This window comes from Cibotium barometz, chromosome 22 (assembly GCF_041138505.1).
Source record: "Cibotium barometz isolate CiBa-2024 chromosome 22, ASM4113850v1, whole genome shotgun sequence".
NCBI lineage: Eukaryota > Viridiplantae > Streptophyta > Polypodiopsida > Cyatheales > Cibotiaceae > Cibotium > Cibotium barometz.
The window spans coordinates 38,967,153-38,978,245 of NC_141067.1; the positions used below are offsets into that span (position 1 = coordinate 38,967,153).

General features: G+C 43.9%; 1 protein-coding gene across 1 annotated transcript; it reads left to right on the forward strand.

The window, feature by feature from the left end:
- The first annotated feature begins 8,028 nt into the window (after positions 1 to 8,028).
- On the forward strand, positions 8,029 to 10,341 carry LOC147626588 (putative xyloglucan galactosyltransferase GT15). Its single transcript, XM_086816641.1, has 2 exons — positions 8,029 to 9,122; positions 9,525 to 10,341. Exons 1-2 carry the CDS (start codon positions 8,193 to 8,195, stop codon positions 10,131 to 10,133), a joined length of 1,539 nt encoding a protein of 512 aa, XP_086672767.1. The 5' UTR covers positions 8,029 to 8,192; the 3' UTR covers positions 10,134 to 10,341.
- The last annotated feature ends 752 nt before the right edge of the window (positions 10,342 to 11,093 follow it).

Below are 11,093 nucleotides of genomic sequence, written 5' to 3' on the forward strand. Positions count from 1 at the left end.
AACTCGAATGACAGAGTCCTGGAATTGTAGGTAGACATGGTTTTTCGACCAATCATGCACCATTTGTGCTTCCCTCGTGAAAGGACGTCCTAAGATCATTTGATATGACATAGGATGCTTGGAGAAATTCATTACAATGAAGGTATGTTTTACCTTGTATCCCAGGACCTTGATCTTAAGGTCCCTTAACATTCCAATAGGTTTAGCTATGGTTCCGTTTGCCATCTTAACCACTATGTTTGTCACTTCGAGGTGAGGTCTTCCCATAGATTCCCAAGAGTTTTTAGTCACAATGCTCACTCCAGCACCACCATCAAGGATTCCCTTTAGAGTTAATCCCTTGGTAGTAATGGGGAGGGTGGCATTAGATTTGTCACCTTCAAAGTACTGTCCCAACTTGTTCACAGGTATTTCAATGACTGAGTCTTCATCTGGGTTGGGTTGTATATCCCAATGTTTCCCTTCATCTTGAAGCATGTCGGGTCTATCCATATTTGCAAATGGTAGTGGCCCCGCCTTTAGTTCTCCATTGAGAAATGCCCGAAGAGCTAAGAATAGCTCAGGATCTCCGTATAATTTGGATATGATCGTGGTTCTGATCTCAGAGGACATGAAATCCATTAGCTTGGACACATTCAATGGTGCTTTTCGAGACATCGCCCCTTGACTAGGAACTGGTGAAGATGGAATCACTTCCTCTTCAATGGGGTCAGGCATTCCCTCACTAAACATCCTTTCCAGCAACAAGGGTGTTTGCCCACTTCCTGATGTCCTATCCTCACTTTCTTCCCGAATGATACTAGGTATAGGTAACGGTTTATGGTTCCTGTGAGGCTGAACTTGCGTAGGAAACACTGTGTCTGGAATTTTGATTTTTCTCGGGTTTGGCTCCTGTTCTCTTTGTGTTTCTTCCACCAAACCCCTTAAGTGTTGCACTTGTTCAATCTTCTCAACTGGGTTTGGGTAAGTTCCAATCTTTTTCTTGAGGGTTTTTGGCCCACGTGGCTTGTCTTGGGGAGTCTCACTCAGTTTGGGTGGTCGAGAGGGCATTAACTGACTTGGTTGTGGGGCTGAGGAAGTTTCCTTCTGTTTCCCCTTATTTATGTACTCACTTGATTCTCCTTCATTGAGCTCCCGAGTGGGTTCCTCCCTTAAGGTAGTGGCTTTGGTCCCCATGGTTTCTATTGAATCAGAATCATCTTCAGGATCATTCATATACACGGGGTCGTCTCCTGTCCCTATGTTAGTCTTTGAACTAGGCTTGGAGCTCATGGCATTAAGTGATCTCTTCCGCCGTGTTTTCTTTTTCTTTGCCTGAGCGATTGATGTAGTATCCCTCTCTTCAAGAATGTAGTTTTGATTTTGAAGCATTGACCGTGTAACTACATTCGCGGGTACAACGGGTGTGGTTCCTCATGCTTGGTTGGTGACCTCAACCAAATTCAATGGCGTAATCTTGGGTGCATTAGGATTATGTGGACATTGAGCAATCAAATGATCTATGCCGCAACGATTACATGTAAGTACCGGCATTCCCGATGTGCTCCCTTGATTTGGTTGCATCTGAGTAGCGATCTTCTATAGCCTATTAGGGCACTCCGCTACACGATGCGGTCCACCACACTCATAGCATTGAAGAGGTGGTCTCCTCGCCAAGGTATTAAGGTTTTGCCCTCTTGTGGCGAGAGCAGCCGCTTGATATACAAGCTTGACTTGCCCAAAATGATCCTCCATGTAGTACTGGGGAATCATTTCAAACGTATCAATCCCATATGGAGCAGTGGGGTCTATCTCCTCTTCATAATCCCCACACGCACTATGTGACTCACAACCCATCTGGTTTATAGGAGTAATCCTTGGATGTGGAGGTTGTGGTCCTAGCACTGGCAGTGGTAACGGCAGAGACTGGACTACATTCGGATTCCTTGGAACTATGTGCTGTGATGGTTGCTCGACAGGTTGTGCAGGCATTAGCGCGGGTACTTGAGGTGCGTTTGACCAGGCTAGTGGTGCTTGATTTGCCAACATTCGCTTAAGTACTAGGCAATCCTTAGATTGATGGCCGTACTTACCACATGCATTGCAATTCCCATTGAATTTAACTCTGAATGTGGGACACTCGTGCTATGTGGTCCTAAGCACACCGAACATCATTGTTGCTCTCTCCTTGGGTACATATGGCTATTCTGGGGAGCTCGATTACGCCTAAAGTATTCTTGGAGAGCCTTAGTAAGGTCGGTCACAGACATTTCAGATATCTTGGGCTCCTTGGCAATAGGTTTCACCGTCATTGGCTCGTGCCCAGATACTTGCGAACTAACGGATTTTGTCTCCGAAGACACCTTTTTACCTGCAATCATCAAGTTGTCTTCTAACTAGATTGCATTGGCAGTGACTGTTTCCCACGTTGTAAGACCTCTAATGACTAGGCCATTGTATATATCCTTGTGGCGCAATCCTCGGATGAATAGTTGGTTATTATTGAAGCGCTCATCGAGAGTGCAGCGAGAATTTAGATGCTTCAATCGACTTATAAAGTCTCTCACTGACTACCCTTCCTCGCGTTCAGCTTTTTGGAGTTGAAATGCTACCCCCCAAAGCACACCCTCACGTATGTATTCTTTCAAGAGAGTGGGGTAGTGAGTGCGCTCTTTAACTCTTAAGGTTCGATACCAATCTCCGGCCTTCCCACTCAAGGTTAAGCCTAAGGCTTTACACTTATGCAGCTCATTGTGCTCTTCCAAGGAATGACACACGTGTTCAAAGACTTCAATGTGCTTCCTAACATCCTCGTTACTACTGAAGTTTTGAGTGAGCTTAGCCACTTACAGTACTGCCTTGCTTCTAGGTTCTCTCTCAGGCATACCCCGCATGTTTTCCGCAATGGATCGTCCGATCGTCTGAGCAAACGCTGCGAGATCACCTAGGTGAGCAGGCATAGTTAGTGGAGGCACTTCTGGGATAGCCTGGCTGATAGGAGTTGGCGTTGGTCTGAGTATGTTGGCAAATGACGTAGGATATAATATGTGGCTAGGCCTAGCTCCTCTTGGATAAGGGTTGTGATAAGGCGGTCGTGGAGCATACGCCATTGGCATACTAAGAGGCGTAGGAGCTACATGAGCATGAGTAGCGATAGGTACATATGGTTGATAGGCACCGGCACGCACTATTGTCGGTACTGTTCCACTACGTAGCAGTGTCGTACTAACTACAGTGGTAACACGTGCGCTTTCTGTCATGCTCATCATTGGGGTAGGCATTGTGGATTCCTTAATGGAAAGTTGAGCCAAGGTTGGAAAGCTAAAGTTACTGCTCTCGTGGGCTCAACCTGCATTGAGACTCCAGGCGAAACAACATATGAAGGGTCTATGGGACTCACCGAGGGAGTCTCCATAGGGTTGTGATAGGGTTGGTTGTTTGGCCTTGCTCGTATCCAAAAACCTCATAGGGCCAGTGGAAACTAGGTTCACTCCCCTATTTTGCCTCTCAATTTGGATAATTCTATGAATAACCTCACATATTATTTGTTGTTGCTCTTCTAGATTAGTGGCGCTAGATGTAGATCGTAGGACTTCTAACCAACCCACATGGTATATGTAACCCGTGTATAGGTCAGTTAGAGTCTCTGTGTGTAGATCATATTCCCAATTTTCATTGAGAAATATCCCATCTAGACTTGGTGTGCCAAACGGTTCTCTTGAAGTGGACACAATGTCACTTCTTATGGATTGGCTTCTAGGGACCTCTACTTTAGGAAGAGCATCGGAATGTGGTGGCTCAGTAGGGCCCTCATTAAACGAAGTGGGTAGAATATCCACATTGACACTCTTTGGGAGGGTAGGGTCTACATAAGATGTGAATGGTGAATCTACTACCCCTCCTTCCTCATTTACTTCGCTTGTCGCATGTTCAGAGCATGTAGCTCTACTAAAGGTCTCTATTAGACGACTAAACATGCTAGATCTGGGTTGTGGGGCCCACATTGGCATGTTTTGGCTTGTCTCCTCAGGGTTCTTGGTAGTAGGGTGCCCTTCCATGGCTTCTGAGTCAGAGGACGAGTCACTATCCACTATTCGTGGATCTTGGGTTGCACTCTCTTGGGTTCCAGCCGAAGGCCAAGATGCCAATGTGGAGGGATGGTTTGAGCCTGCGTAAATTGAAATGCTTTCTAGTGGCTCAGGCTCTAGCACCCGACCAAAGCGTAGATGCATGTGACGTGGGTACCCTACGTGCGTTGGTAACTACCCTTGAAGCCCACACAAGTGGTTTCTTGGGTATTTCGCACCCCGTTTTTACTTGTTTTTAGATTGTTTTTAACCCGTTTTTGACCCCCTTACTTACAGTCGAACCTGAACTAGGGCGTGTGATAGCTCGAAACGAACGTATCGTTCAAAGGGTCCTAGTGTGCTTTACAGCACCGTGTTCGCCTATCCAGAGCTCCTGTGGTCCTCAAAACAGTCCGTTTCCCTTGGGGGGGAAGGGGCGAAAGCCTATTTGCTTGTGGAGGAAAGGGTGAGGGCTTTATCCCACATGCTCACTTTACTCCTTGGGGGGTGGGCTACATATAGGACACAACTTCCCATAAGCTCTCACTTGAAAGAAAGCTATGGAGACTCACTCTCCTATATATATATATCAAAAGACTGAGACCGAGGCCGGGGTCGTGGGTCAATTGGGGTTTTTTCTTTTCAAAAAAAATTTTCTCCAATTAAAAAATCTTTCCTCTCCACATGTTTGGTTTTTTCTTTAAAAATAATTTTTTTTAATTTTTTATTTTTTAAAATTATTTTTTTATTTTTTTATTTTTCGAATTTTTTTTTGAGATAAGTTTTCTAGGGTTTCTTTCTAGGGTTCAGCCTTGGCCGCGGCACAGTTCGCACACAGCACAGGTCTGGGGATTCAGAAATCCTCCTCACACGTAGAAAACCAGATAACAGAACGCACGCCCACACGCGGAGCGGAAAAATAACAAAAGAAACAGAAATGCAGAAGACAAATTGCAGCAAACAGATTGCAAAACACAGAAACACCTCAACAACAAACACACAGATGCTTTCCTGCAGTGTAAATTAAACTTCACGCAGCAGCCCGAGCTGCAAACTGGAGCTTGGTGCAGGGCAACTCCCCGGCAGCGGCGCCAAAAATGTGCGCTTTTGTCGCACAGGTCGTAGCTGGGGACTTGCCGAGCACCGTATGCGAGCCACAAATGGCTGCGAGCATACAACCGGGAAAGGAAGCTCAAATAGAATGCAAAAGGTGTGTCACTCACCGCTCAACCGCCGCCTTGAAGGATTCCCGCGTCGCAGTGAAGAAGGAGCCGCCGTCGCCGCTCTACCGCCTCTCCGCCGCCGTGCCGCTACACAGTGCTCGATCGCTCTCTCACTCTCTCACTCTCTCTCTCTCACACACGCAGGAGAAGGAAACCAAGGAGATAAGGCAAGAGCACTCTTGTATTCACAACACATGAGAATGAGGATTTTAGGGTTACATTTGACTCTTATAGGTGACTTGGCTGTTCACACTTGGGCGCCCATACATGGCCGGCCGATCCTAACCCTTATCCTACTGATATTCAAGGTGCGCCTCTCATCGGCGATCGCCCAATCCCTTCATCCTTAACATATGGTGCCCACAAGCCCGGCCTATGACTCAGAATAGTTAAACTAATTACATGACGTAAAACATAGTGCGTCTCATTGTCCGTCATAGGTTAACATCTAGTATGTGTGTTAGTCACTTTATCTTCTTGAGTCCGAGTGTGAGAAATAAACATTTTTTCCAACCAATGAAAAATAGAAAAGAATGCCTTTGAAGCTCAATCGGTTTTTAATGAAAAATTGCATAGCTTAATCGATTTTATAACTAGAATTTTAAAATTTCGAATCTTTAAATTCGAGACTATCCAAAATTAAAACCTATTTTTTTAACCAATAGTTATATGTATCTATACAAGATTAACCACAACCCCGGGCCTCCCTCCACGTGGGCAAAGGAGGTGGGGCTAATTCAAAATAACCACTCCTCCTGCAAGCGTGAGGAGGAGCCAAATCTCACATCTTCCAATGCAATTTTGAATTTGAATCTAAGAAGATCTCATCTCACATCTTTCAATGAAATTTTTGTATACATGCTTACATACCTATAGATACATGCTTACATACCTATAGATACACACACATATATATATTAAGTATGTATGTGTATCTATAGGTATGTAAGCATGTATATATAAATAGTGTGCATGTGCATGTGTGTGTGTGTGTGAGAGAGAGAGAGAAAGAGAGAGAGAGAGAGAGAGAGAGAGAGAGAGAGAGATTACATGTAAGATGCATTTATTTGAGAGTGAGCACACCTCACCACTCATCCCTACCATTAAAATTTAATCTAAAATTTAATTTAATTTAATTTTTGTATACATGCTTACATACCTATAGATACACACACATATATATATTAAGTATGTATGTGTATCTATAGGTATGTAAGCATGTATATATAAATAGTGTGCATGTGCATGTGTGTGTGTGAGAGAGAGAGAGAGAGAGAGAAAGAGAGAGAGAGAGAGAGAGAGAGAGAGAGAGAGAGAGAGAGATTACATGTAAGATGCATTTATTTGAGAGTAAGCACACCTCACCACTCATCCCTACCATTAAAATTTAATCTAAAATTTATTTAATTAAAATTATATATATGTGTGTAAATCTATTTAAGTGTGTGTGTGTGTGTGTGTGTGTGTGAGAGAGAGAGAGAGAGAGAGAGAGAGAGAGTTTCTATGGGAGAGTGTGTATGTGTGTGCATGAGAGAGAGAGAGAGAGAGCCTGAGAATTTTTATGTAGGAAATAGTTTGTGTGGGAGGAGATAGTGTGTGTTTTCATTAGTGTATGTGTGTGAGAGTGTGTAGGGGGAAAGAGTGTGTGTTTGCATTAGTACATGTGTATGTGTGTGCATGTGTGTGTGTGTGTGTGTGTGTGTGTGAGTGGAGGGGAGAGAGAGGGAGAGAGAGAGGGAGAGAAACACACAAAGATACATAGACATGGAAGTCTATGTGTGAGAGTGTGTAGGGGGAAAGAGTGTGTGTTTGCATTAGTACATGTGCATGTGTGTGTAGTAAGAGAGAGAGAGAGAGAGAGAGAGAGAGAGTTTCGACATTTGAGAGTGTGCATGTGTATGTGAGAGAAAGAGGGTGTGCATGTGCGTGTGTGTGTGTGTGTGTGAGAGAGAGAGAGAGAGAGAGAGAGTGCGTGAAGAGAGAGAGTGTGTGTGTGTATGTGTGTGTGTGCATGAGAGAGAGAAAGAGAGAGAGGCTGAGAATTTCTATGTAGGAGATAGTTTGTGTAGGAGGAGATAGTGTGTGTTTTCATTAGTGTATGTGCCGTGTGTACATGTGTGTGTGTGTGTGTGTGTGTGTGTGAGAGAGAGAGAGAGAGAGAGAGAGAGGCAGGTGTGTATATGTGTGTGCATGTGTGAGAGAGAGAGAGTTTCAACATTTGAGAGTGTGTGTACGTGACAGAGAGAGGGAGAGGGTCATGTGCACGTGCATGTGTGTGTAAGAGAGAGAGAGAGAGATGGTTGTAGAGAGGGAATAGTTCTTTTTTGGAACCTTGGTCGGCCGCAGCAATGCGCGGGTGCAATACTAGTATATATAATTAGAAAGCTAAAAGCGGTTTTTTTCAATGTGAGCCGTGAGAATTACACTTTTTTTCTGACACTGGTTCAACACTTTGGTGTTTGTAGACCGAATCAAACCTGTTGTTTTGGGCGGAACCATACTTAACTACGTCAAAGACCGAGTCAAAGGCCTTCTCTGAAATGGCCACAACTAAGGTTATGAACTGACAGACAAGTGTTTTTTCTTGCGTCTTAACTCGACTAGCTCGCCATGCAACGTCATCTCCCCACCAGTCGATTGACTATCGAGCCACCTTTTTTCTCTTTTTCTTTTGGGCTCCATATTTCTGTAACGAATCAATCCGCTGTATTATTATCATCTGATGTTACTTGTGTTGCCATCTAGTAGTCAAGCTTTTCTATGCTTCGCTTTCGCTAATTAAGCTTTTTTTGATTGCAGTAACCTGTCCTCCTACAGCATGCCGTGATTTTATTGCTACCAAACCTTAGATTCCATAATCATCTTCTCCGTCTGCTCCACAATCATCTTCATCTTTTTGCTTACTTACAGAGCTTGAGGCCTCATGCAGCCCAAAGCGCTGCAGTTGCAGCACTACTCTGGGCTAGAAAGAAAGCGCAGGGATCAGTGGTGGATCTCCTCCTCATCAACGGTCGTCCTGATCATAATTGCTCTAGAGTTTTCTGTATTTAGCTTAATCTATGCCAGCAAACGCTACAGTAGCCTTGGTCTGCAGCAGAACCGGGATCTTCCCCAGAACGCATTCCTGCTTTCACATAGGGCCCAGCCATCGAACCTGCATGCTACTCAGCTAGAGCTGGGCGGCCGCCCACGTGATGATGACCACAGATGCAGGGGCAAATATGTGTATGTCTACAAGCTGCCTTCTGAGTTCAATGAAGACTTGGTGGACAAGTGTGGAAGGCTTACAAAGAATTGGTTGCCTTTATGTGGGAACTTAGATAACAATGGCTTTGGTCCTAATGTTCCCAGGACCTTATTGAATGGTACAAATTTTAATATGGTTTTGGAGCCACCCCATGCATGGTATAGAACTGAGCAATTCTCACTAGAGCTCCTTTTCCATGAAAGGCTAAAAGAGTACTCATGCCTCACACAGGACCCTCAATTGGCCAATGCTTTCTACATACCCTACTATGCTGCCTTGGACACTGCCTTCACACTCTTCTCTCCACACTTGCACATCCGCGACCGCCTCGTCCAACGGCTCTTGGGCTGGCTAAGTGGGAACCCAGCCTGGACCAAATTCAAGGGTCAGAAAAAGCACTTCATGGCTCTTGGGAGGATCTCTTGGGATTTTAGCAGAAATGAAGACTCCTTACATGGGTGGGGGAGTGCCCTCCTCTCACAGCCTGAATTTTTCAGTGTGACCAAGCTCTTGATTGAAAGGAAGACATGGACCCATGATGAGATTGCCATACCTTACCCTACCTCCTTTCATCCATCCTCTTATCAAGATTTGAAGCTCTGGCAGGTAAATTATTTCTTGCAACTGTTTTGTTTATCACTTTGCTTCATTCACATAATTGATCCAAATGGTGTGCTTCCCACTTTGTATATTTACAGATTTGGGAAGGCAGTCCTTAAGTGCTGCATAGTAATGAGCTTAATGTTATTGATTTACATAATTCTGACCTTAATGCTGCATAGGATTCATTGCTGAGCTTAATTTACATAATTCTGAGTATATTAACACATACATGCATATACATGCTTCTATATATACATACACATACATGCATATACACACATCCTTGCAATTTTTCAAGGATTAGTAAATATCATTACTTAATGTAGTTATAATTAAGGATTTGCAGATATGAATAGTGCAATGTTTAATGCAAAACTGGTGTTGCTTTGCATGTGGGGTTTACAGGACAAGCTGAGAAATGGACCCAAGCGTGAGTGGCTGTGCAGCTTCATAGGGTCAACGTCCAGGGGCACTGCTTCGTCAAAGCTACTGAGGGCAGAGCTGGCCCGTCAATGTGACGGGGCGGAAACCGGCACGTGCCGGGAGGTCCAGTGTAACGAATACGGCATCGCGGACACCATCGATTGCACCAGAAGCCCCGAGCATGTGACCGCCCTCTTCCGAAGCTCCACTTTTTGCCTCCAGCCACCTGGCGATAGCCCCACAAGAAAAGGTTTGTTTGATAGCTTGCTAGCCGGTTGCATCCCCGTCTTGTTCTCGGAGTCCTCCGCCTACACCCAGTACACATGGCACTTGCCCCAAAATGGTAGCCTCTACTCCGTCTTCTTCGACGGTGATGACGTGGCTCACGGCAAAATCGACGTCATTGCCTCGTTGGCACGCATCGCCAACGATACTCGAAAACTTCGTCGCATGCAAGAAGCAGTCGTTCATATGCTCCCTCAAATAGTGTATGCCCTACCTAGCAACAACCACTCTCGCATCACCATCCATGATGCTTTTGATGTGGCACTTCGGAACTTTCTAGGTGGCTCACCTATTCCCACCTTCTAGTGAGTCAACATAGTTGTGATATTTTGCTATGTTTATATAATGTTCTTTAAGAGGAAACAAGGTGGCTCTAAAAGTCATCTAGTACCTAGCTTACTGGTATGCAAAAGCACTCTTATTGGAATAAACATAAGAGCTCTTTTAATATGCTAATTTGCCAAAATGTACAAACATGTACAAAAAGGCTATAAAATCATTCTCTTTTGGAAAAGAAGTGACCAATGGAAAGGCTTTAGTCAAGCCCATAGTGATGATAACCTTACAAGCAAGTTACACTCCTTGATTGAAGTAGTTGTATCCCCTTGTCGACCACACAATTCACTTAATACACAATCTTATTTTTTATGGGCTAAATATGTTATTAATGTTGCTTTATAGATTGATCATACATGCTTTTGGTGTCTCTGTCTCTGCTCTTTCATTTAGAATTATAGTGGCAACTCCTATTAAACCCAAAACGAGTTAGCGTTTTCCCCTTCTTGTTGTTGAGCCTCGTGATCGAGTAGAACATTTTGTTTTAGGGAGATTTGAGAAGTTTGTTAATGGGGGGATTTATTTTGGCAAGTAATTCCGGGTGAGCAGTTTTCAAAAAATGGCCAGCGTTTTTAAAATAAGGGGAGGTTTTTTTTTGGCTATATGTGTGTGACATCTACCTCTCTTTCTTTATACTCTTACTAGCATCTCTATTCGTCACTCTCTCTAAGCATCTCTCTCTAGCATTTCTCTCTCTCTCTCTCTCTCTCTCTCTCTCTCTCTCTCTCTCTCTCTCTCTCTCTCTCTCTCTATATATATATATATATATATATATATATCATCACATGAGTATGTTCATTATTCTTTTCACTCAAAAACAGAATAAAATCATTCCATTAAAATGATAGCCTAAAATAATCTTGCACTAATTCCATGAACCATTACACAATGCATTTCACTAACACAATGCATTTCACCAATATAATACTC